Below are 27,860 nucleotides of genomic sequence, written 5' to 3'. Positions count from 1 at the left end.
ATATGCATATAATTAACAGCTTAGGATAGAAAACGTTCTAATATTTCCAAAACTGTCAAAATATTGTCTGTGAGTATAACAGAACTGATATTGCAGGCGAAAGCCTAAGGAAAATCCAATCAGGAAGTGACTCATGTTTTGAAACCGTTGTGGTCCTATGCACCCCTATTGGCCACTGAAAGGGATATCAACCAGATTCCTTTTTCTACGTATTCCCTAAGGTGTCTACAGCATTGTGACGTAGTTTCGCGCCTTTATGTTGAAGAATGAGCGTAAACGACTACATTGCGTAAGTGGCCAGCTGAGGGCTCTCAGAGTGATTCTTGCGTAAAAGACAGAGGTAAGTCATTTTTCCTCTCGCTCCTACTGAAAAGCCAATTGTCCCGGTTGATATATTATCGAATAGATATTTGAAAAACACCTTGAGGATTGATTATAAAAAAACGTTTGCCATGTTTCTGCATTGTCGTGACCGCTATTTCCGGTGGATTTCTCAACATAACGTGAATTTTGGGTATAAAAAGAATCTTTATGGAACAAAAGGAACATTTGCTGTCTAACTGGGAGTCTCGTCAGTGAAAACATCTGAAGATCATCAAAGGTAAACGGTTAATTTGATTGCTTTTCTGATTTTCGTGACCAAGCTTCCTGCTGCTAGCTGGACATAATGCTATGCTAGGCTATCGATAAACTTACACAAACGCTTGTCTTGCTTTGGCTGTAAAGCATAATGTAAAGCATAATTTCTAAATCTGAGATTACAGGGTGATTAACAAAAGGCTAAGCTGTGTTTCACTATATTTCACTTGTGATTTCATGAATATGAATATTTTCTAGTAATATCTTTTGACCGTTGCGCTATGCTAATTAGTGTAGTTGATGACAATTCTCCCGGATCCGGGATGGGTAGTTCCAAGATTAAGGAATAAGCCTTCTCTCTTCACTGACTCTGTCTGAGTAATTTGCTACAGCTGTTTCATTGTTAGATAAAGAGCTTTGTCCCCTATTTGGTTATTTGGTCAGGGTGATGGTTCTATGTGGAACCATAATGACGCAAATGACCCGTTGAGCCCTTCAACAGTTCTTTGCAGATCAGAAAAGGTTTCTTTCATCTTTTAGTGATAACTAAAATGTAGGGACATACAAATATTTTGGGTCTTAGTCTGCTCACAGCTCTTTTTGTGCAACCGTGAGTGAGAATTTTATTCCAGTTGACCTAATCTGTTGTGTTATGTCATTACATGTTAAACATTACCATGGCCAGTAATGGTGTTTTGTGAAAGACTCACATAAGGCCTTGTGTTTTGAGAAACGACTAAATCAGTGGATCTCAATTCTATGCTCAGTGAGCCCCAGCCATTCCAGATATATATATATATATATATACTGTTAAAGACATGCTATGGAACTTAGGCGACTGCTAAGTATTTTTTAAACCTTCCACTTTGGGCTGGATGTGCCAATGTGTAATTCATACATGCATCATCTATGAGCAGAATTACTGTCTTACCTCAATTAGCCATGAAATCACTAGTTTGAAAGCAACGTTTTTCTGGGAAACGTGCTGTGCCCTTTCCCTACATTTTCCCCCACCTGGTCCAGCACCATTGCAATTTGAGTTCAAACAATGAGCTTCAGCACCTCACCATACGAGTGACAGCTAGCAAGACGCAAATCATCCACACACAGAAGAGCGAGAGAGAGAGCGCTATTACACGGTGCACATATGTGACGTAGTACGCAATTTTCAGGGACCACTTTTGGCTCCTGAATGCTACTTTCAGAACTACTGGCTAAAAAGTATAGAAAAGTACCGGAGAATCACTTCAACTCATATCCAAATGATGATGTTGACTTGTCCTAAAAAAAACACTTAAACGTGTATCTCAAACAGACCATTTAAAAAATGCTTGCTATTTCCTTATAGAACATGTCATCTCCCTGAGGAGCAGCTCGCCAATCTGAGGTCTAGAGGAGGATGAGCTGGCCAATCATCGATCTACTTGTGTTAATATTTTTAATGACTCGTATACGCACACAACATTCTATTGTTTCATGTAACCTTTATTTAACTAGGCAAGTCAAGCTTGGCACACCTGTATTTTGGGAGTTTCTCCCATTCTTCTCTGCAGATCCTCTCAAGCTCTGTCAGGTTGGATGGGGCGTCACTGCACAGTTATTTTCAGGTCTCTCCAAAGATGCTCGATTGGGTTCAAGTCCAGGCTCTGGCTGGGCCACTCAAGGAAATTCAGAAAATTGTCTCGAAGCCACTCCTGCATTGTCTTGGCTGTGTGCTTAGGGTTCATTGTCCTGTTGGAAGGTGAACCTTTGCTCTGGAGCAGGTTTTCATCAAGGATCTCTCTGTACTTTGCTCCTTTCATCTTTCCCTTGATCCTGACTTGTCTCCCAGGACCTGCCGCTGAAAAACATCCCCACAGCATGATGCTGCCACCAACATGCTTCACCATAGGGATGGTGACAGATTTCCTCCTGATGTAATGCTTGGAATTAAAGCCAAAGAGTTCCATCTTGGTTTCATCAGACCAAAGAATCTTGTTTCTCATGGTCTATGTGTCCTTTAGGTGCCTCATGGCAAACTCAGAGCGGGCTGTCATGTGCCTTTTCCTGAGGAGTGGCTTCCGTCAGACCACTCTACCATAAAGGCCTGATTGGTTGAGTGCTGCAGAGATGGTTGTCCTTCTGGAAGGTTCTCCCATCTCCACAGAGGAACTCTGGAGTTCTGTCAGAGTGACCATCCGGTTCTTGGTCCCCTCCCTGACCAAGGCCCTTCTCCCCTGATTGCTCAATTTGGTATGGTGGCCAGCACTAGGAAGAGTCTTCTTGGTTCCAAACTTCTTCGATTGAAGGATGGCCCGTGTTCTTGGGGACCTATAATGCTGCAGAATATTTTTGGTACCCTTCCCCAGATCTGTGCCCTTCCCCAGATCTCAGAGCTCTACAGACAATTCCTTCAACCTCATGGCTTGGTTTCTACTCTGACATGCACTGTGAACTGTGGGACCTTATATAGACAGGTGTGTGCCTTTCCAAATCATGTCCAATCAATTTTTACCACAGGTGAACTCCAATTAAGTTGTAGAAGCATCTCAAGGATGATCAATTGAAACAGGATGCACCCGAGTTCAATTTCGAGTCTTATAGCAACGGGTCTGAATACTAATGTAAAAATGGTATTATTATTATTTATTTTATTACATTTGCAAAAAAATCTAAAAACCTGTGTTCACTTTGTCATTATGTGGTATTGTGTGTAGATTGATGAGGAAAATGTTTTATTTAATCCCCTTTAGAATAAGGCTTTAACGTAACAAAATGTGGAAAAGGGTTTATTGTGTAAAAACTTCCCGAATGCACTGTATATAGCACCAAAACCACTATGATTACAAGCCAAATAACCCTTTTTTTGGTGTGTTTAGCACCATGTTCACAATGAAAACTCTTTCTCATCCATCAAATAAGCACAAGGGCCTATCGATTTACTTCATGCGCATGTCCTTAGTAATGTTTACTGTCACACCCTGATCTGTTTCACCTGTCCTTGTGCTTGTCTCCATCCCCTTCCAGGTGTCGCCCATCTTCCCCATTATCCCGTGTATTTATACCTGTGTTTTCTGTCTGTCTGTGCCAGTTCATCTTGTTTGCCAAGTCAACCAGCATTTTTCTCCTAGCTCCTGTTTTTCCCAGTCCCTGTTTTTCCTCGTCCTCCTGGTTCTGACCCTTGCCTGTCGTGACTCTGAGCCCGCCTGCCTGACCATTCTGCCTGCCCCTGACCTCGAGCCTGCCTGCTGCCGCCCTGTGCCGTTTTGGACTCTGAACTGGTTATGAACTCTTGCCTGTCCCCGACTTGCCTTTTGCCTACCTCTTGGACTATAATAGCTCAAACCATCTGCCTCCCGTGTCTGTATCTGGGTCTCGCCTTGTGTCGTTATAGTTTACTGTGACAGTAGGGGTGAGTGGTTTTAAGGCAGGCATGATGAGGTCAGAATGGTTTGACTTGACAGTGGGGACTGCAGCAGTAGGATTAGCAGGAAGTGAATGTATCAACACCAGAGCCTTGGCCTAAATAATCAAACCCAGAGTTACCTCTGTAGAACTGTCATGGTGAGATTCGGCATGCCTCTACACCGCCTGGAGACAAACTCAGAGAACACAATCAACGAGAAGTGACAGCAGCAAACTAGACTACTGCAGCGGCGACAGAGCCCCTGTCACTCGCCTGCTATTGGTTGATAATGGAAGAAGTGTGGTGTGCTAGTTTCTTTCTTTACAGTGGTCCAATCTTACATTTCTATTTTTAGAAATGAGAACTATTTTGTATTTAACAGTTTGATATAATATTGGAAAAGTGTGCATTCACGATCACACACACAACACACTCAAGGTCAGGGGGATGGTGTCCTGTGAGTGTAGGGTTGACTAGTGAGCCTAAGGTGCCGGGACCCCTGACACTAAAATGGCACCCCAGGCCCGTGTTTGGATAGCAGCAAACAGCAGTATCCTGGTTCTGAGGAGAGGACTGACTGCCTGCACATCATGGCTCACGCTGCAGCTGTCCTGCTGACAACGCACTGTTCCCTGACCTGGCCTGCACACAGCCATAGTCACACACACACACAGCAGTCTTGCTCTGACTGAGGACTCAGGGAGTGACAATCTTCAAAACGCACAAAGCACAGGGCCTCTTTAGAGAGCATCTCTGTCACACATACACAAACACCTCATATGTTAGTACAGGTAAAGGATGGAATGACAGAAAGTGTCTGCTTATGAAATGGCCATGTAAAATCTAGTATCTATTTTCAGTACAAAATATAATATGTAAAACATGCAATACAACAACTGCTTTGCTTTAGGCCATTTCATATATCAGAGGAAGAGCCTTAATATTGTGAGCTTGAAAGTAGTGTGGGTGTTTGATAGCAGTATGTAGGTGATTGTACTCTGTTTCTGTGAAAACATTATTATTTTTTTTTTTAATTTCTGCCTGTTACCATCAAACAACAGACAGTGTGTGATGACAATCACTGCTGATGTAATTCTATCACCACAAAATACCATTAATGAAGCACATTCTTACATATCAGACATTATTTTTTTTACATTTTAGTCATGTAGCAGACACTCTTATCCAGAGCGACATACAGTTAGTGCATTAATTTTAAGATTGCTAGGTGGGACAACCACATATCATAGGCATAGAAAGTACATTTTTACATCAGAAAGATACGGACAGACAGATAGACAGACATACAGACAGACACTGCCAGGTTAATTTCTCAACAACATCAGAAATGAAAGAAAGACAAAGAAAAAGCCATTCGTCTCCACCTCTATTGCCATGGAGACCAATCAACTCGGCAGGAGCCTATGTTAAAGACCATAATCTGAGATGCTCAGGACAGAAGCCTGCCAACCGCACCCCTGTAATAATAATAAAAGAATATAGAGATGTGAAGTCTTAATGCAGGTAGTTCATCATAATGTAATACGATTCTGAAGTCATTCATGTGTTTGAAATATTTTAGTCGGTCAGATTTTTTCCAAAGAACACTATTATCACTACATTCGTAAACTGTGAGCAATAATGCAGGGATGAAATTATTAGTATTGCCGTTTCAAATTTGAATTATCATCAAAACCGTGGTAATGAAACGTGTGTTTTGTTTTGTGTGAAAACATGGCGGAAGGCAGTGATAGCGCCGGGAGATTTTTCAGCCTTCTAAGAGGACCAAATCTGAAGTGTGGTCGTATTTCTGGTTTTACAAGAGTGCCGAGGGAAACTTAATCGAAGATGGTCACCCTGTCTGCAGAACATGCAAAACCAATCGCTGCGAAAGGGGGCAACACTTAAAATCTCTTGAGTCATATTCATGATCACCACCCACAACGTTATAGCCTACACAAGGTAAGTTAACTTTTAGCTCAATGCATGATGTGGGGACTTCGGAATGGGGGAAAATGTCATGGTTTGTCTGTCTGACTTGCTAATAGCTTGTCAATAATGTAAACTGAAGCGTTCAGTGTTACCTAGTCTTGTAAAAACACTACACGTTGTTCTGCTGCTGTGTGATTGGGTGTCTGCAGACTCTATTCGTCCATTGCACACAATACCCAACCAACATAATTTGTTCATTTAAAATCCGGCAGACGTCGACTTGGTTGTAAAAGTGTTTCAACAGGAGGAACACTATAGACTCCTATAAAAGACTCCTGTATTTATGTAAATTGTCGGGCTCATTGCAATTACTATCACTGTCTTCTTAAGACTAATTTTGTATTTATGTCAATTGTGTGTGTTAATAATAATGTAACATAATAATAATACATTTGCTATTCCCTTGTTTACAGAGTGGGCGAGCAGCAGGCAAACCCTGTGATGCTACTGGTCCCTCCTCATCTACAGTTGTGACACAGACACTCGAGCAAACATTTATAAGGCAGGCTGCTTATGCACCCACATCAAAAATGCTCAAGACCTCATTGCAAAGGACATGATGCAATTTCAATTAGTTGAGAGGCCTGGCTTTCTGAGGCTGATGAAGGTTGACGTGCCTCAATACAAAGTCAGTGCTGCTAATTGTATTTGTTGTTTGTTTATTTGATTTGCTTACTTAAGGTTGTGTTCATTTAAATCTGCACTAGGGGATCTTTTACCTCTCATGGCCACATGGTGTCATCTTCAATGTTAACGTTATTATTTGAATGTTTATGCACACACACATTTCATAGTGCCGCTAGTTTTATTTGTTGTTTATTGGTTTTCAATATAAAACTTGGCGAAATGATTTCAGTGTGTCTATCAGTACTTTTTGAAAATGTTCAGCACATTTGAATACTACTGTGAATATACTGATAGCCGTGATAATTTTGGTCACTATAATCGTCATGTGAAATGTTCATACTGTTTCATCTCTACAAGGGTTAATATACTATGAAGTGGATCTACTCTGTGATGGCCCATAATCAGAAGTTACTGCACTTATTAATAGATAAAGAAGCTCCTGAAACACGTCATCCTGACTATCTTGTGTCAGCTCTAAGCCAGGGGTATATTCAACATCAAGGTGGTGGAGAAAGATCCTAACGTCCCATCACGTGGTGGGCAGATTGTAGAGGAATGGACCCAGGACTGCCTGGCACGTTGGCCGATACCCAAGCCTCACACACCATAGAGATCCTATAATTCTATAATGCACGCACGCGTGCACACGTGAGACAGATGTTTTCAAATGGAGCCTCTGTGTGCCAATTCAAGACTCTGGCACACACACTCACGCACACTCACACCGACATGGAGCCTGGGAGGGCGGGTGCGCATCTTTGAAAGATATGCAACCTGCTGGCCAGCCTGAAGAGCTTGTTGGCACCATGACTGCTCTATTATTGGCTCTACTCTGGGAGGCCATTTCGGAGAAGTAGCTGTAGTAGTTTCAAATCAAATTTTGTCACATGCGCCGAATACAACAGTAGACCTTACAGTGAAATGCTTACTTACAAGCCCTTAACCAACAATGCAGTTCTAAGCAAATCCCTAAAAATCCCTAGCCATTTGATTAGCTGTTCAGGAGTTTTATGGCTTGGGGGTAGGAGCTGTTTAGAAGCATCTTGGACATAGACTTGGCACTAGACTATGACTAGGGTGGCTGCCTGTTTGATGGTTCGTCGGAGGGCATAGCGGGATTTCTTATAAGCTTCCGGGTTAGAGTACCGCTCCTTGAAAGTGTCAGCTCTACCCTTTAGCTCAGTGCGAATGTTCCCTGTCATCCATGGCTTCTGGTTGGGGTATGTACGTACAGTCACTGTGGATACTACGTCCTCAATGCACTTATTGATAAAGCCAGTGACTGATGTGGTGTACTCCTCAAAGCCATCGGAAGAATCCCGGAACATATTCCAGTCTGTGATAGCAAAACAGTCCTGTAGTTTAGCATCTGCTTCATCTGACCACTTTTTTATTGACCGAGTTACTGGTGCTTCCTGCTTTCATTTTTGCTTGTATGCAGGAATCAGGAGGATACGAGTTATGGTCAGATTTGCCAAATGGAGGGCAAGGGAGAGCTTTGCACGCATCTCTGTGTGTGGAGTAAAGGTAATCTAGACTTTTTAAACCTTTGGTTGCACATTTAATATGCTGGTAGAAATGAGGTAAAACTTATTTAAGTTTCCCTGCATTAAAGTCCCTGTGCACTAGGAGCGCCGCCTCTGGATGAGTGGATGAGTGTTTTCCTGTTGCTTATGGTGGAATACAGCTCATTGAGTGTGGTTTTAGTGCCAGCCTCGGTCTATGGTGGTATGTAGACCGCTTCAAAAAATACACTCTCTTAGGTAGATAGTGTGGTCTACCGCTTATCATGAGATACTCTACCTCAGGCGAGCAAAACCTTGAGACTTCCTTCGATAACGTACACCAGCTATTGTTTACAAATATGCATAGGCCCCCGCCCTGTGTCTTACCAGAGAATGCTGTTCTGTCCTGCCGATAGAGTGTATAACCAGCGAGCTGTATGTTCTTAATGTTGTCGTTCAGCCACGACTTCATGAAAAATAAGATATTACAGTTTTTAATGTCCCGTTGGTAGGATATACGTGCTTTCAGTTCATCCCATTTATTTTCCAGCGATTCAACGTTAGCTATCAGAACAGAAGGCAAGGGCAGATTAGCCTCTCGTCGCTTGCATACTTGCATACTATTGTTTGTATAGATTTTAAAATATTTTGATTTTCCCATGATGTCAAGCAGAGACACTGAGTTTGAAAGTAGGCCTTGAAATACAGCCACAGGTACACCTCCAATTGACTCAAATGATGTCAATTAGCCTAACAGAAGCTTCTAAAGCCATGACACCATTTTCTGGAATTTTCAAAGCTCTTTAAAGGCACAGTCAACTTAGTGTATGTACATTTCTGACCCACTGGAATTGTGACACAGTGAATTATAAGTTAAATAATCTGTCTGTAAACAATTGTTGGAAAAATGACTTGTGTCATGCACAAAGTAGATGTCCTAACCGACTTGCCAAAATTTTAGTTTGTTAACAAGAAATTTGTGGAGTGGTTGAAAAATGAATTTTAATGACTCCAACCTAATTGTATGTAAACTTCCAACTTCAACTGTATATACAAAACACATTTAAGAACAATGCAAAAAAACAAACAAAGGTTTGTATATAATGGGGATGGTAAATGGAGGGTCTGGAATCTTTGCAGCTTTGGAGCCACCTGGAGCAGAAGCAGGCCCCCCTGGGCTTCACGGATGGGCCTCATCACACTGCACCTCCACTGTGTGTGTGTGTGTGTGTGTGTGTGGGGGGGTGGTCTTCATTTTAATCCAGAGAACAAATGGACAGTGAAAGGTCCATCCGAAACTGGAGGGGGTGGGTTGAGAGGGGAAAACGGAGAAAGAGCAATTCGATAGGCTGAGCATCTGGTTAAATGTTCATCCAAGGTGGACATCCCTCCCTGATGGAGACACTTGCTCTCCTCTGCTCTCTCTGTGACTCATTCAGGAACAAGAAGTGCTGTGTTATGTCGTCAGTGGGAGAGCAAATACTTCCTCTGGTGTTCTGATTATAGGAAATAGAGGAAAAAGAAGCACAGCTCATAGTCTTTATGGAACCTTGTGTGTCATTGGCTGGTAGGGAGATAATTTAAAAAACTGACATGGATGAAAGTGGTAGAGGGGGTGTTGGAGCAGTGTTGTTGATGGAACACTCCAGCCAGGTATCCCCCTGGGAGCCTTGTGCATTATGGGACTTAAGAGTGTGTTGCTTGCTCTCGCTCTGTATTGACTGGAGTAGTGGGTTCCAATCCTATACAATCCTTCTACTCCTTGAATGGGGAGTATGTATCAGCTTTAAGTCCCCCATGCTGCTAAAGCCTACAGAATGCCTTCTCTGTAATGGAAGAGCTCAATGGAAGCAAGCTGCTCCACTCATGACCACAGAAATACATTTAGGAGGCTTACTTGTTGGGCCATTCACTGGTATAAGAAGCAGTCTCTCTGAAATGTGGCAGTTTAAGGAAACAGCTTTCCTCTGTGAGGTACGTAGCGCTTAGGAATTTTCCTCTGTTTACCGGGTTATAAATTGAATCAACTTCCATTTGCTTTGTAATTCCTCAAGTTAATATTCAATACACCATATTCAAACAAATATGGTTAAAAACAGAGGTTTAAATTTGTCACACCTTATTTTGCACATTGAGTCAGAGGTATAATATTGTTTTCACTATTTCCCACAGTTAACTTACAAATGGCATTATACAGAATAACTATTATCTGTTTAATTTCTACACAATCTATGGTTTGATGACTCTCACAGGGGATGTTACGGTCAATCACGCAATCATACTTTATAGTCCACCTTGTAAGACGCAATCAAGCCATACAGAAATGAAATATTAAACTGCCAATAAACCATCAGGAGCATCAAGACCCACTAAAGAGGGCTGTAATGCATCACAAACATTCAGGACCAAGTTGCTCTTTAAGTAGGGATTCTTAATGAAGATCAATATGGAATGCACAGGGTTATACTGCGATGTCATTAAGTTGCCCCCACTAGGTCAGTCGGTCATTAAATGTATTAGCCTCACAGTGAATTTAATAAAAAAGTGGTAGCTAAGTAGGTTTGTCATCATTGTTTTGTCCAAAGGCTGACCATCCCAAAGCAGACAGGACATACATGCAGGAAACTGTAAAAAAACTTTAAAAAAACAACAACATGCATTTCACAGGGTGTTTCCTCGTAAGACATCCTTTTGGGAGGATGGGGGTCTGCAGTGAATAAATACACATGATGTACACAGCGCACCATGGCAGCACTGATTCACTTTGAAGTTGTTTGTTTGTTAAATGAGGCATGTTGCAACATTAATTAAAAGAAAGGCACTCAAACTGCAGTACTGGAAGGGAGCGGAAACATCCTGTTTCACTATGGGGCAATTAGGAGAGAGCGACACCAGTTGTTGGGGTGTTTGTTTCATGATGCTGGGTGGGCAGTGTGAGCCCATCTGGTGTGTGTGGCCTCTCCCTCCCCCTCTCTCCTTCTCTCCCTCCCAGCACCATCCAACATCACACCACAATACGATACAGGTAGGCAGTCTACTCATCCAGACTAACAGCAGGTGTCAACAGGTAAGCATATAGTATGACGTAATCGGAAAACTACTAATTAAAAGTGTAATTGCTGTGGTTTATTTTCAGCTGCCTCAACAGCATTGCATTGCTGAGTTATCCTCTAGAATGGTGTTCTGATGTTATAGCAACAGCTTGTCCCACACTAGGTAAATAAATACATGGTTGAGTGGGCAAGTACTAATATACTGCAATGTGTAAGTGAGAGGAAGTAGGTTTGACACAGTACACACTGTATTTTACACACAAAAAAAGACAGTTTGTGCACCTTTAGGTATACTTCAGTATGTGGGAGGGCATCATATGATCATCATATGATAAGTGGCTTACACTTAAAATCACATTTTATTAGTCACATGGGCCAAATACAACAGGTGTAGGTAGATCTTAGTGAAATGCTTATTTACGAGCCCCTAACCAACAATGCAGTTTTAAAAATATGGACAAGAATAAAAGTAACAAGTAATTAAAGAGCAGCAGTAAAATAACAATAGCGAGACGATATGCAGTGGCTTGAGAAAGTATTCACCCCTTGGCATTTTTAACCTGGAATTAAAATTGATTTTTTTTGGGGGGGGTTGTATCATTTGATTTACACAACATGTCAACCACTTTGACAATGCAATTTATTTTATTTTATTGTGAAACAAACAAGAAATAAACAAAAAAACAGAACTTGAGCGTGTATAACTATTCCCGCCCCCCTCCCCCCAGAAAGTCAATACTTTGTAGAGCCACATTTTGCAGCAGTTACAGCTGCAAGTCTCTTGGGGTATGTCTCTATAAGCTTGGCACTGGGATTTTTGCCCATTCTTCAAGGCAAAACTGAGTTGTATGGGTTCTGCTGGTGTACAGCAATCTTTAAGTCATACCACAGATTCTCAATTGGAATGAGGTCTGGGCGTTGACTCAGCCATTCCAAGACATTTAAATGTTTCCTCTTAAACCACTCGAGTGTTGCTTTAGCAGTATGCTTAGGGTCATTGTCTTGCTGGAAGGTGAACCTCTGTCCCAGTCTCAAATCCCTGGAAGACTGAAACAGGTTTCCCTGAAGAATTTCCCTGTATTTAGTGCCATCCATCAATCCTTCAATTCTGACCAGTTTCCCAGTCCCTGCTGATGAAAAACATCCCACAGCATGATACTGCTACCACCATGCTTCACTGTGGGGATGGTGTTCTTGGGGTGATGGGATTTGTTGTGTTTGCACCAGACATTGCGTTTTCCTTGATGGCCAAAATGCTCAATTTTAGCCTCATCTGATCAGAGTACCTTCTTCCATATGTTTGGGGAATCTCCCACATGCCTTTTGGCAAAGACCAAACGTGTTTGCCTATTTTTTTCTTTGAGCAATTACTTTTTTCTGGCCACTCTTCCGTGGAGTGTACAGTTTATAGTGGTACTATGGACAGATAATCCAATCTGCGCTGTGGAGTTTTGCAGCTCCTTCAGGGTTATCTTTGGTCTCTTTTATGCCTCTCTGATTAATGCACTCCTTGCCTGGTCTATGAGTTTTGGTGGGCAGCCCTCTCTTAGCAGGTTTGTTGTGGTTCCATATTCTTTCCAATTTTTAATAATGGATTTAATGGTGCTCTGTGGGATGTTCAAAGTTTCTGATATTTTTTTATAACCCAACCCTGATCTGTACTTCTCCACAACTTTGTCGCTGACCTGTTTGGAGAGCCCCTTGGTCTTCTTGCTTGGTGGTGCCACTTGCTTAGTTGTGTTGCAGACTCTGGGGCCTTTCAGAACAGGTGTATTGAGATCATGTGACAGATCATGTGACACTTAGATTGCACACAGGTGGTCAGTTATTTAACTAATTATGTGACTTCTGAAGGTAATTGGTTGCACCAGATCTTATTTGTGGGCTTCATAGCAAAGGAGGTAAAGACATATGCATGCACCATTTTTACGTTAACATTTAAAAAAAATATTTTATGAAAAAAGTTCTTTTTTTTCATTTCACTTCACCAATTTTGACTATTTTGTGTATGTCCATTACATGAAATTTAAATAAAAATCATTTTAAATAACAGGTTATAATGCCACAAAATAGTAAAAATGCCAAGAGGGATGAATACTTTTGCAAGGCACTGTACAGGGGGGTACTGGGGCACCGGTTAGTTGAGGTAATATGTACATGTAGGTAGAAGAGACAACAGTCTATGACTAGGGTGGCTGGAATAGGTTTTGTCGTGCGCTCTTCACAACTGTCTTGGTGTGCTTGGACCATGTTAGTTTGTTGTTGATGTGGACACCAAGGAACGTGAAGGTGTCAACCTGCTCCTTTAGCTCAGTGTGGATGCTACCCGTAATCTATGGCTTCTGGTTGGGGTATGGTCACTGTTGGGACAACGTCATCGATGCACTTATTGATGAAGCCAGTGACATATGTGGTGTACTCCTCAAAGCCATTGGAATAATCCCGGAACATATTCCAGTCTGTGCTAGCAAAACAGTCCTGTAGTTTAGCATCTGCTTCATCTTACCAATTTTTTTAATTGATCTAGTCACTGGTGCTTCCAGCTTTAATTTTTGCTTGTAAGCAGGAATCAGTAGAATAGAATTATGGTCAGATTTGCCAAATGGAGGGCGAGGGAGAGCTTAGTATGCGTCTCTGAGTGTGGAGTAGAGGTGGTCCAGAGTTTTTTTCCCCCTCTGGTTGCACATTTAACATGCTGATTGAAATGAGGTCAAACTGATTTAAGTTTCCATGCATTAAAGTCCCCGGCTACTAGGAGCGCCTCCTCTGGGTGAGCGTTTTCTTGTTCGCTTATGGCGGAATTCAGCTCATTCAATGCTGTCTTAGTGCCAGCCTCTGACTGTGGTGGTATGTAAAACAGCTACGAAAAATACAGATAAATTCCCTGGGTAGATAGTGTGGTCTACAGCTTATCATGAGATACTATACCTCAGGCGAGCAATAGCTCAAGACTTACTTAGATATTCCTTAGTTATTTATAAAAATACATAGTTCGCCGCCCCTTGTCTTACCAGACGCCGCTGTTCTATCCTGCCGGTACAGCGTATAACCAGCTAGCTGTATGTTGATAGTGTCGTTGTTCAGCCACGACGACGTGATGCATAAGATATTACAGTTTTGAATGTCCTGTTGGTAGTTTAATCTTGCTCGTAGGTCATCCATTTTATTCTCCAACGATGGAGCGTTTGCCAGCAGAATGGAAGGAAGTGGGGGTTTATTTGATTGCCTACAAATTCCCAGAAAGCAGACCTCCCTTTGGTCCCTTTTTCTCTGCCTCCTCTTCACACAAATCACGGGGATCTGGGCCTGTTCCCGAGAAAGCAGTAGATTGTTATCGTTGGGCTCGTCTGACTCGTTAAAGGAAAAAAAGGATTCTGCCAGTCTGTGGTGAGTAATCGCGTGGTGAGTAATGTCCAGAAGTTATTTTGGGTCATAAGAGTCGGTAGCGGCAACATTATGTACAAAATAAGTTTCCAAAATAAGTTACAAATAAACAAACAAAAAAACACAATCGGTTGGGCACACGTAAAACATCTGCCTTCTTCTCCAGCGGCATTTTTAGCTGTTGGTATTGTCTTGCTAGGGCAATTTAATTTAATTGCTGTCTTTTACCTAGTAGCCTACTTAAATCATTGCTCGGTACTTGTGACTTACTGTGGACTAGTCTCAGGCCTATTTGTCTAACAGTCTTGCTAATTTGTGGGTGTATTGTATGTTAGGGGGTGTTTTCTTCACGTCTACTAGGCAATCAGCATCAGTTCTGGGAAGTATGTCTTTCACCTTTGCTAGGAATTAGTGTTAGTACTTTTAGTTCCCCCTCATTTTTCAGTGGCAGCTGTAAACGGTGGTATTGTCAAACGACAATGTTGTCGCCGAAACAAAGACATTCTTCCGAGTTGTTCTGCCGAGTTGTTTGAGGAAGTAAAGAGAGGAAGGCTCCACATCACTCTCTCACTTGAGTATCTTACCTAGTTATTTTCCTTTGCTCTCATTTAGCTCTTTTGTAGCTTTGGCAAGTATGTGTGTGATTTCTATCCCAGGTCGCTCCTCTCTCTGTAGGTTTTAAAGATCTTCACGACCCGGTGACTGCAACCCTTATCATTTTTTTGTACCCTGCGTGCACAACCCATGTGGATTTCCTAGTCTCCGGCAGCATTTGGAACTGCCAATCTGCGTTCAATAAAGCGGAGTTAATCTCAGCCTATATTGCCCTTCAGTCCCTACACTTTGGCACCGACAGAGACATGGGTCACCCCAGAGAATGCTGCTATTCCAGCTGCTCTCTCGTCATCTGACTAGGTGTTCTCTCATAGTCCGAGAGCATCTGGTCGTCATGGTGGTGACACCGTGCTACTCATTTCTGGAGATGTTCTATTTTCTCCCTCACACACCTGATCATCTCCTAATTTTAATTCCATGCAGTCACTGTCACTTGTCCACTCAAGCCTAACATTGTTGTCATCTATTGCCCACCAGGTGCCCTTGGAGAGTTCCTCAATGAGCTTGACACCTTGATAAACTAATTTCCTGATGATGGCTCACCACTCATCGTACTAGGCGGCTTTGACCCCCCGACGCCTGACTTCAATTATTTTCTTTACACCTCATTCTTTCCCCTCCTTGCCTCTTTTGATCTCACTCTTTCCCAGTCACCTCATACTCACAACGCAGGCAATATGTTGTACCTCATCTTCACTAGAGGCTGTTTGCCTACTAATCTCACTGTAACCCCCCTCCGTGTCTCTGATTCCTACTTTGTTTCCTTTTCTCTCCTCCATCCCTACCCAGATGCGCCACTGCAATCTTTGCTGTCTCTCTCCCACTATTCTCTCCTCTTCTATCCTATCCTCTGTCTGCTAAATCCTTCTCCCTCCTGTCTCCTGACTCTGGCTCTTCGACCATACTTTCCTCCCTGTCTGCATCTCAGTGTCCCATATACTCCCGGCCGGCTTGACCTTCCCCTCCTGCTCTATGGCCAAATGACTCACTGCGTGCTAACAGAACAGGGCTCCTGGCAGCTGAGCGGAAATGGAGGAAAACTAAACTTCTGGAGGACCTATCATCCTTCCACTCCCTCCTCTCCACCTTCTCTTTCTCAGTATCTGCTGCGAAAGCTGCTTTCTATCACTCTAAAAGCTTCTGCCTCCAGCCCTGTGAAACTCTTCTCCACTTTCTCTTCCCTCCTTAATCCTCCACCCCCCCCCTCACTCTCTGCAAACGACTTTGTCAACCACTAATGAAAAAAAAAGTTGACGGCATCCGCTCCTCATTCACTCAGCCTACTGAGCCCACTAATCCCACTCACACAGAACTACCCTACACCTTGACCTCTTTCTCCCCTCTCTTGACAGATTAAATCCTGTGACTAGTGATGTCCGGCTGGCCAGGTGAACAGTGTTTCCTCCGACATATTGGTGCGGCTGCCTTCCGGGTTAAGCGAGCGGGTGTTAAGAAGCACGGTTTGGCGGGTCATGTTTCGGAGGATGCATGACTCGACATTCGCCTCCCGAGCCCGGTGGGGAGATGCAGCGATGTGACAAGGTTGAAATTTGGGAGAAAAAGGGGGGTAATTAAAAAATATATATATTTCCCTTATTTATTTTATTTCCAAAACACTTGAGCCTGCTGTCTGACCAACTCTCTCGCTATCTCTCTCAGACTTATCTTCTTGACCCTAACCTGTCAGGCTTCAAGGCAGCTCACTCAACTGAGACCGCTCTCCTCTGTGTTACAGAGGCTCTCTGTTCTGCCAAAGCTGACTCTCTCTCCTCTGTTGTCATCCCCCTAGATCTATCCGCTGCCTTCAACACAGTTTACTATCAGATCCTCCGGTTCACCCTCTCAGGGTTGGGTGTCTCAGGCTCTATCAGATCCTCCTGTCCACCCTCTCAGGGTTGGGTGTCTCAGGCTCTATCAGATCCTCCGGTTCACCCTCTCAGGGTTGGGTCTCAGGCTCTATCAGATCCTCCTGTTCACCCTCTCAGGGTTGGGTGTCTCAGGCTCTATCAGATCCTCCTGTCCACCCTCTCAGGGTTGGGTGTCTCAGGCTCTATCAGATCCTCCTGTCCACCCTCTCAGGGTTGGGTGTCTCAGGCTCTATCAGATCCTCCTGTTCACCCTCTCAGGGTTGGGTGTCTCAGGCTCTATCAGATCCTCCTGTCCACCCTCTCAGGGTTGGGTGTCTCAGGCTCTATCAGATCCTCCTGTCCACCCTCTCAGGGTTGGGTGTCTCAGGCTCTATCAGATCCTCCTGTCCACCCTCTCAGGGTTGGGTGTCTCAGGCTCTGCACACTCCTGGATTGCATCCTACCTGGCAGGTCACTCCTACTAGGTGGCGTGGAGAGGATCTATGTCTGCACCATGTGCTCTTGCTACTGGTGTCCCCTAGGGTTCGGTTCTAGGTCCTCTCCTTTTTTCTCTTTACAGAACAAACAAAAACTCAGTAGTTTAATCTTTGTAAATTAAATCATGAATAAAGGCCTCCCGGGTGGCGCAGTGGTTAAGGGCGCTGTACTGCAGCGCCAGCTGTGCCATCAGAGACTCTTGGTTCGTGCCCAGGCTCTGTCGTAATCATGAATAGGACTGGTGGAGGTGTCATACAAGTAAGGAACTTGTCTGTCGGCCCTGCATTAAAGAACATAATTGGTTCAAGAAAATTGTGATGAATAAAAAAGTATACCAGTTTCATTTAAGGACCAAAATATTGACAGCTGTGACATATAGATTGCAAAATAGTTGGGAAGAGATTTTTGAGGTACCGATTCCATGGCACGTGGTTTATGAACTGATGCGCAAAACTTTTATTTTTTTATTTTTTATTATACAGAATTCTTTCAACCAATAGAATGTTATTTATATGGGGGATACAACCTTCCCAGCTCTGCCTCTGTGAAGAGGCAGAACCATTAGATAATTTGTTTTGGTACAGTCCATATGAAGCTTATTTTTGGTCACAGGTCGAGGAATGGCTGAAGAATTGCAATATTTACCTGGAGCACTACTGGGCGATCTGAAAAGTGATAGTCAATCGATTAATAATATAATAATACTTTCAATTTACAATGTGTAGAAACAACGAGAATAGAAAGGTTCAGAACTTTTGTGAAACATCACAGCACAGTTATGTCAAATAGAAATCCAATATGGATGGTGTTAAGAGACAGATGGGAGGGATTGGATGGAGCTGAAGGTTGGGACTAATAACAACTAATGATGAACAGGGTGAACTGATGAACTGATGAACTGATGAACTGATGAACAGGGGCCTGTTAACCAATCAAAACATGAAAACTATTACCAATTGAAAGTGTTGACAATTGTACTCCAAAAATAAATCAACAGCAAATATGCCTCATTCTCTGTGACCAGAACAGATTAGAAATATGACAGTCTTCCAAATACAAAATAGCCTACCAGCATCATCCTACACAAAATGTAGTCATTACTACCGATTGAAGATGCACTGATGCTACCATAAATCACTTATACATGGCGTCCTAAGAATGATACTTCACACACAAGACAAGGCCTGCGTCCCAAATGGCTCCCTATTACTATACTGCACTACTTTTGCTCATAGGGTAGTAGTGCACTACATAAGGAATATGGTGATATTTGGGACGTATCGAAGGAGAGGCATCATCTCCATGACAGGATTCAGTAGGAACACAACGGTTGACAAAATGAGGATGCAGCTAGAGAATGCATTGGATTCAATAAAGAGTGTTGTACTGTATACATTGCAATGTACATAATAGCTCTCTACAAGCTCTATACATAAGGGACTGTCTCATGAAGTTAGTTGTATCGCAGAAGCCTGGCCCATTGACTCGTTAAACTATACAACCGTTATATGATCACTCAGATGATGATCAATCTTCCAGAGATAGTGTACTTCTGCAGTAGTGAGAGAGAACATGGACACTGGGCGTGACCAGAAAGCAGAACTCTAGATGTTTTCTTCCAGCGCCAGTGAATTCTGTGCTTAAATTCTGTGTTCCGAATCCAATTGCCAGTGAGCTATCGTAGAAGAAGGTGGGTGGTGGCACAAGAGGATCTGGAGCAAAACCTCAACGGTTTGGTCCAGCTGGTAGACAGTGGTCGAAAAAGTACCCAAATGTCACACTTGAGTAAAAGTAAAGATACCTTAATCGAAAATGACTCAAGTAAAATTAAAAGTCACCCAGTAAAATACTACTCGAGTAAAAAGAAAAACAGTATTTGGTTTTAAATGTACATAAGTATCAAAAGTAAAAATCATTTCACATTCCTTATATTAAGCAAACCAGACGCCATGATTTACTTGTTGTTTTAATTGACGGATAGCCAGGGGCAGACTCCAACACTTCCACAATCATTTACAAAAGAAGCACGTGTTTAGTGAATCGGCCAGATCAGAGGCAGCATGGATGACCAGGGATTTTCTCTTGATAAGTGTGTGAATTGGACCATTTTCCTGTCCTGCTAAGCATTGGAAATGTAACGAGTACTTTTGGGTGTCAGGGGAAATGTATGTAGTAGACTATTTTCTTTAGGAATGTAGTGGAGTAAAACAAAGTCATCAAAAATAGAAATAGTAAAGTACAGATACACTAAAAAAGGACAGTGCATTCGGAAAGTATTCAGAATCCTTGACTTATTCCATACTGTTACGTTCTAGCCTTATTCTAAAATGTATTAAATCGTTTTTACTTCTCATCCATCTACACACAATACCCCATAATGATGATGCAAAAACAGGTTTGGCAGCGATTACAGTCTTGAGTCTTCTTGGGTATAACGCTACAAGCTTGGCACACCTGTATTTGGGGAGTTTCTCTCATTCTTCTCTGCAGATCAACTCAAGCTCTGTCAGGTTGGATGGGGAGTGTTGCTGCACAGCTATATTCAGGTCTCTCCAGAGATGTTCGATCGGGTTTAAGTCTGAGCTCTGGCTGGGCCACTCAAGGACATTCAGTGACTCAAAGCCACTCCTGCGGTGTCTTGGCTGTGTGCTTAGGGTCATTTTCCTGTTGGAAGTAGAACCGTCGCCAAGGCCTGACCAAGGCCCTTCTCCCTCGCTTGCTCAGTTTGGCCGGCCGGCCAGCTCTAGGATGAGTCTTGGTGGTTCCAAACTTCTTCCATTTACGAATGATGGAGGCAAATGTGTTCCTGGGGACCTTTAAAGCTGCAGAAATGTTTTGGTACCTTTCCCCAGATCTGTGCCTCGACACAATCCTGTCTCTGAGCTCTACGGATAATTCATTTGACCTCACAACTTGGTTTTTGCTCTGACATACACTGTCAACTGTGGGACCCTATATAGACAGGTGAGAGCCGTTCCAAATCATGTCCAATCAATTGAAATTGCCACATGTGGACTCCAATCAAGTTGTAAAAACATAAAGGATGATCAATGGAAACAGAATGTACCCGAGCTCTATTACGAGTCTCATAGCAAAGGGTCTGAATACTTATGTAAAAAAGGGAGCTGTTTATTTTTAATACATTTGCAAAAATCTCTATAAATCTGTTTTCACTTTGTCATTATAGTGTGTGGACTGATGAGGAAAAAAATATTTAATCAATTTTAGAACAAGGTCATAAAGTAACAAAATGTGGAAAAAGTCAAGGGGTCTGAATACTTTCCGAATGCACTGTATATACTGTATACACTGAGGCTGCCTGGCTGCTCATTTGAAATGCAATCAGGTCTATTCTATTGTTAAATACAGTACACACTTTCATTCCTGGGTTTCTTTATTTTTACTATTTTCTACATCGTAGAATAATAGTGAAGACATCAAAACTATGAAATAACACATATGGAATCATGTGTAACCAAAAAAAGTGTTAAACAAATCAAAATATATTTTATATTTGAGATTCTTTGAAGTAGCCACCCTTTTCCTTGATGACAGCTTTGCACACTCTTTGCATTCTCTCAAACAGCTTCATGAGGTAGTCACCTGGAATGCATTTCAATTAACAGGTGTGCTTTGCTAAAAACTAATTTGTGGAATTTTTTCCTTCTTAATGCATTTGAGCCAATCAATTGTGTTGTTACAAGGTAGGGGTGGTATACAGAAGATAGCCCTATTTGGTAAAAGACCAAATCCAAATACCAAGTTCAAAGATCTTTGAAAGTTTCTTCAAGTGCAGTTGCAAAAACCATCAAGCGCTATGATCAAACTGGCTCTCATGAGGACCGCCACAGGAAAGGAAGACCCAGAGTTACCTGCAGAGGATAAGTTCATTCGAGTTAACTGCACCTCAGAAATTGCAGCCCAAATAAATGCTTCAGAGTTCAAGTAACAGACACATCTCAACATCAACTGTTCAGAGGAGACTGCGTGAATCAGGCCTTCATGGTCAAATTGCTGCAAAGAAACCACTACTAAAAGACAACAATAATAAGAAGAGACTTGCTTGGGCCACGAAACACGAACAATGGACATTAGACCGGTGGAAATCTGTCCTGATGAGTCTGAATTTGAGATTTTTTAAGTTCCAACCGCTCTGTCTTTGTGAGACACAGAGTAGAACGGCTGTGTAGTTCCCACCGTAAACCATGGAGGAGGAGGTGTGATGGTGTGGGGGTGCTTTGCTGGTGACACTGCCAGTGATTTATTTACCAGCATGGCTACCACAGCATTCTGCAGTGATACGCCATCCCATCTGGTTCGCGCTTAGTGGGACTATTGTTTTTTCTTCAACAGGACAATAACCCATCACACCTCCAGGCAGTGTAAGAGCTATTTGACCAAGAAGGAGAGTGATGGAGTGCTGCATCAGGTGACCTGGTCTTCACAATCACCGACCTCAACCCAATTGAGATGGTTTGAGATTAGTTGGACCGCAAAGTGAAGGAAAAGCAGCCAACAAGTGCACAGCATGTTCGTAAACTCCTGTTGGAAAAGCATTCCAGGTGAAGCTGGTTGAGAGAATGCCAAGAATGCAAAGCTGTCAAGGCAAATGGTGGCTACTTTGAAGAATCTCAAATATAAAATATATTTTGATTTGTGTAAAAAGATTTTGGTTACTACATGATTCCATAGTTTTTATGTCTTCACTATTATTCTACAATGTAGAAAATGGTAAAAAATAAAGGACAACCCTTGAATGAGTAGGCGTGTCCAAACTTTTGACTGGTCCTGTAAGTGTCAATCCAAAGATGTGACGTATACAACAAACAACTGGACTACTAATGATACATTTATGATAATGATTGTGGGGGCTTTCTTGTTAGACTTCAGTACAGCTTTTTACATTATCGATCATAGTCTGCTGCTGGAAAAACGCATGTGTTATGGCTTTACACCCCCTACTATAATGTGGATGAATAGTTACTTGTCTAACAGAACACAGAGGGTGTTCTTTAATGGAAGCCTCTCAAACATAATCCATGTTGAACCAGGAATTCCCCAGGACAGCTGTTTTTGGCCCCTTGCTTTATTTTTATTTTTTTACTAACAACATGCCACTGACTTTGAGTAAAGCCAGAGTGTCTATGTATGCGGATGACTCAACACCATACACGTCAGCTACTACAGCGACTGAAATGACTGCAACACTTAACAAAGAGCTGCAGTTAGTTTCAGAGTGGGTGGCAAGGAATAAGTTAGCCCTAAATATTTCTAAAAACTAAAAGCATTGTATTTGGGACAAAACATTCACTAAACCTCAACTAAATCTTGTAATAAATAATGTGGAATTGACTAAACTGCTTAGAGTAACCCTAGATTGTAAACTATCATGGTCAAAACATATTGATGCAGTAGTAGCTAAGATGGGGAGACGTCTGTCCATAATAAAGAGATGCTCTGCCTTCTAAACAACAATATCAACAAGGCAGGTCCTACAGGCGCTAGTTTTGTCGCACCTTGACTACTGTTCAGTCGTGTGGTCAGGTGCCACAAAAACGGACAGCATAGCTGGCGCTTGGATGTACACAAAGAGCTAATGTTAATGATATGCATGTCAATCTCTCCTGGCTCAAAGTGGAGGAGAGATTGACTTCATCGCTACTTGTTTTATGAGCAATATTGACATGTTGAATGCACCGAGCTGTCTGTCTAAACTACTGTCACACAGCTCAGACACCCATGCATACCCCACAAAACATGCTACAACAGGTCTCTTTACAGTCCCCAAGTCCAGAACAGACTATGGGAGGCGCACAGTACTATATAGAGTCATGACTACATGGAACTCTATTCCACATCAAGTAACTGATGCAAGCAGTAAAATAATATTTAAATAGATAGAAAACAACTCATGGAACAGCAGCGACTGTGAAGCAACACAAGCATAGGCACAGACACCTGCATACACACACGATAACATATGCACTATACACACATACACTTAGTACTGTTGATATGTGCTAGTGGTGAAGTAGGGGCCTGAGGGCACACAGTGTGTTGTGAAATCTGTGAATGTATCGTAATGTTTTTAAAATTGTATAAAACTGCCTTCATTTTGCTGGACCCCAGGAAGAGTAGCTGCTGCCTTGTCAGCAGTTAATGGGGATCCATAATAAATACAAACAGTTAGGGGGAGGTTTGACAGACATATTATTAACCCCACAGCTGCAATTGAAAGGGCAAAACTTTACTGAAAACTTTACATTGTGTGTGTGAAATAAGAGGAAACTAATGCAGAAAATGCAGTTGAAAAAAGGTTACTCATAATTCAGAAATAACTGAATTATTCAAACCATAAACCATTTCCAATGTGAGTGTTTGGAGAAATATCTGATGGAAACCTGTTTGGAACAAACAATTACAGAGTCATCGTGCTAATAATATACATGGTGATGATGTCATGTCATAACCGTTGTCAGGAACCAACATGGCTCACATGGGGTCTGATGAACTTCATTAACACTCAGCCATTTATAAAACCTTGTCTGTGTCTCAAATGGCACCCTATTACCTATATACGGCACTACTTTGACCAGGGCTTCTGGTCCATAGTGCACTACATAAAGAATAGGGTGCCATTTGGGATGCCACCCTCAACTTTGCCTGATTTCCCCAGACTACTGTGCTCACTGCTGTGTCTCAACAATACCCTGTCTACTCTCTGAGGATACACACCCTGGTGGAGTCAGATCTACAGTATTCTCAATGCACCAGACAATGTGACATAACAATGATGAAACTAAATGGGGCGGCAGGTTGCCTAGCGGTTAGAGCGTTGGGCCAGTAACCGAAAGGTTGCTGGATCAAATCCCTGAGCTGACAAGGTAAAAAACATGTCGTTCTGCCCCTGAGCAAGGGAGTTAACCCACTGTTCCCCGGGCGCGGTGGATGTCAATTAAGGCAGCCCTCCCGAACCTCTCTGATTCAGAGGGGTTGGGTTAAATGCGGTTAAAGACACATTTCAGTTGAAGGCATTCAGTTGTACTACTGAATTTCCCCTTTCCCTAAATGCTGAAGTGTGGCAGTGTCAAGGAGTTGCATAAGGAGTCAAGGGTGCAAGACCCCATGAAATGTACATTATCGTAGATGATGTGATGCCCTTATCATGCATGGCCAGGAGATAAACAGGAAATCAATAAAACATAATATCACATGCAAATAATAATGCATGTGCGAACACACCCACATTAAATTAGCCCAGTGGCAGATAACATGTGTGTGACTGGAACAGAATGGAAACAAAAATAGGATGGCACCAGAGAGAAATTGAATTGAGAATGGAAGCAATATCCATTAATAGCTTGTTACACCCCCTGTATTTAATTCAAGAAATTCTTTAAGTTAAAAGCTCAATGTCATTAATAATGGATTTGCAATGTGATTTTATTCAATATCATGCCTCAGTATATGTTTCTATCAATAGATTTTGAACTTGATGTGGGTGAATTTACAATCCATTTCTTCTGACATGACATGCTTTTTGCAAAAAAAGACTGTGTATTGACGCCCTGGACCGACCACACACACACACACACACACACACACACACACACACACACACACACACACACACACACACACACACACAACGTTCAGAACCCAAATGTATCCGATACATATTTGATATATTCTTAATTTAGGGAGAACAATGTGGTTTATTACTGTTTCTTTCCTCACACATAATGTACTTGTTTGTAAATAATAGGCCTAGTTGTAAAGAGTTTCCCATTTGTATGCTAAGCTGGGCTACATACATCTAGCCCTATACTGTATGGTGTGAGGAATTCAATTGAACATGCACAACGTCGAGCTCGCCATTGGACCAAACACATTCACATGGATATCACATCATGAAACATGATACCATTTTGTTTTGCGACAGATTATTTTCTCTCCCTATGATTGCTTATTTAAGATGTAACACCTATAACCCACCAAGAAGCTACTCAGGGTATGCTACTCAAAATGCTTTGCAGTGCGCGTAAAACCTGAAATGTTGTACGTTCTATGGCAGTTGGTGCCTAATAATTAATAACAGTAGACCCTCTTGGGTATGATGGGAGCTAAGTGTAGGCTATGAGGTACGTGCAGTCAGAAGTTAACACACGTAGGCTAATGGGCTGCAACTCTCTTCATTCCAAAGAGCATATTTAACACTTACCTCCATATCTGTCCAAGCTGCAAGATGTGGGTGACGGATTGCGCAGACCATATGAATACTGAACAGGACGCCGACCTTTTCTTATTAGTCGGGGTTGCCGTGCTGCTGTTGCTGTTGGTTGTGGTGTTGCTCTTGCTCGCGGTGGACGCCTGTCTTTGAGGTGTGGACGGTTGGGCGCCCACATCTCCATGAGAAGCCGAACCGCTCAGCAGCTTCCCGTCCATGTGGGATGAGCAGTTTGCCGCACCGGCGGCATTGGAGCCCTCGTCGGTGCTGAAATCGTGGACGAACCACCGAAAACTAAAGACTTGGACGGAGAACGACCCGAGCACAACAAAAAATAGCGTGAGCCCGAACCACCAGTAGTCGCGACGGAGGTAATAGTCGACAGAAAGCCAAATGTCGGTGCCTACATCGGCGAAATACACAACCACTGCAGCGAGAATCCATAGACAGTCCCATATCGTGTATTTTGTTTGCTGCTCTCTGCCAAGGCGAAGACATGTCGAATTAGAACCACAGCACCGCGATTCCCCATTCACGAATTCCCCATCCCCGGTTCCCGAATCCGGCTGCGATCCTGGAACGAGTCCTTGTACTGAGCCTGAGTGGTCCGAATTCTGCAAAGGCGTGAACGCTACATCGCTCTTTCTAATTTTCAATACCCCATCAGATTTAGCGGCCATTATCGTAGCTTTTTCTTTCTCCTCCAGCCAATTTCGTCTTTTCTCCTCCCGTTTTCTTGTCTCCCCCTCGGCTTCTGTGTTCCAGGCGAAGAGATACTGGGCTGGGCGACCTCCTCTTCCGCCAGCTACAGCGCCGCCTGTTCATAACAAAGCAACCCTACCGCTCGGCAGCGGGTACGAACCATATGCTCTCCCATGGCACATACTTGAAACTATGACATCATTGCTTCGCAACTCTTCCTCAGTCGCTCCTCACCTCACATTTCTCCTAAATAGCCACAATAGAGCTACAGCATATTGCAATTCACTCTTGATAGGCCTAATTAAACCAAATGTATAGGCTAATTAAAAAAAATATATATAAATAGGCTATATGTATTCCAAAGCACTTCAATAAAATGAATCGAAGGCCAATATTTCAGGTAGGTTATACTTGACCAACGATGAGCAAAATACAATAGGCTATTTACCTAATCCAGACCCACTAGGCAAAAACTGGTTGAATCAACGTCGAATCCACATAATTTAAACGTTGAAACAATGTGGAAAACTGATTGGATTTGCAAAAAGTCATCAACTTCAGAGAATGTTGTATTTTTTCACCCAACCTTGAACCTAAATCACGTTGGATTCATGTTAGTTGACAACTCAACCAAATGTAAATAAAAACTAGATGTTGAACTGACGTCTGTGCCCAGTGGGGAGGGAATAGGGCTCTCCTGCTGCCAATATGAAATAATACAATAGCTATAAATAACTGGAGCAGTGACGCACGCACCCACTAGAAAGTGTTGATTTGTGGTTAAGGAGTCAATTATCCCACTATTCACATATGTAGCCTATTTCTCATCTGGGTATTCTGGTACAGTGCGTACAACGGTTCAGCACCATGGACAGCTCCCGCGTCAACTCACTTTCATACTGTAGCCTACTGCTATCCTCATACAGAATACGCCGGTAAGCAATCAAGTCCCGTCATTTATTACTAGAGGGTCCCGACACTGTATTTGACTGCGATTTTAATGAATGATCTCCGCAGTTATAACAGGCACAGCCGCACAACCGCTGTGATTTTGACACGCCCTCCTCGCAGCTTGGCTGCACGCATGGCCAGAGGACGACCACGCTGTATAACTGCACAACCTCAAAACACGACCACAACCTTAATTCAATGGTATTTTGTTGAAATGCTGAACAGTGACACTAAAATATTATTATTTGCGATTTAAAACTGAGAGATTGATTGTATTAGCTGTCTAAAATTAGGGAAATAGTTAATAAATTGTGTGCCTGTGTGAGAGGTGGAGAGCATCCAGATATAAATATGGACCCTGTCATAAAGAAAAATCTATCCATGCCATGACTGATTGACAGACAGGTGACGCTACAGAGGAGTGAGAATGAGAAGATGGGGGAAAGAGGACAACTCTATAGCTCTATATTCCTAAACACTATAACACACTCATAA

General features: G+C 42.5%; 1 protein-coding gene and 1 long non-coding RNA gene across 3 annotated transcripts in view; one reads left to right on the top strand and one right to left on the bottom strand.

Moving 5' to 3' along the window:
• Positions 1-26,645, bottom strand: part of xkr4 (XK related 4) — a 67,401-nt gene extending 40,756 nt beyond the window's left edge. The window contains exon 1 of the mRNA XM_035799985.2: positions 25,707-26,645. Within this exon, the coding sequence (XP_035655878.1) occupies positions 25,707-26,392 (686 nt within the window). The 5' untranslated portion in view covers positions 26,393-26,645. The remainder of the gene's footprint in view (positions 1-25,706) is intronic.
• LOC118402092 (uncharacterized) lies at positions 5,377-6,806 on the top strand. 2 transcript variants are annotated; one of them, XR_004829430.1, is made up of 3 exons: positions 5,377-5,488; positions 5,709-5,926; positions 6,370-6,806. It is a non-coding gene; the product is annotated as an uncharacterized LOC118402092 (long non-coding RNA). The 2 variants fall into 2 exon arrangements; XR_004829429.2 differs by lacking the exon at positions 5,377-5,488 and having other exon boundaries at positions 5,554-5,926.
• Positions 26,646-27,860: the final 1,215 nt, after the last annotated feature.

Source organism: Oncorhynchus keta, chromosome 23 (genome assembly GCF_023373465.1).
Source record: "Oncorhynchus keta strain PuntledgeMale-10-30-2019 chromosome 23, Oket_V2, whole genome shotgun sequence".
In the NCBI taxonomy this organism is placed as follows: domain Eukaryota; kingdom Metazoa; phylum Chordata; class Actinopteri; order Salmoniformes; family Salmonidae; genus Oncorhynchus; species Oncorhynchus keta.
Note: the sequence above shows the minus strand (reverse complement) of the source record. Positions and strands in the feature narration are given on the sequence as shown.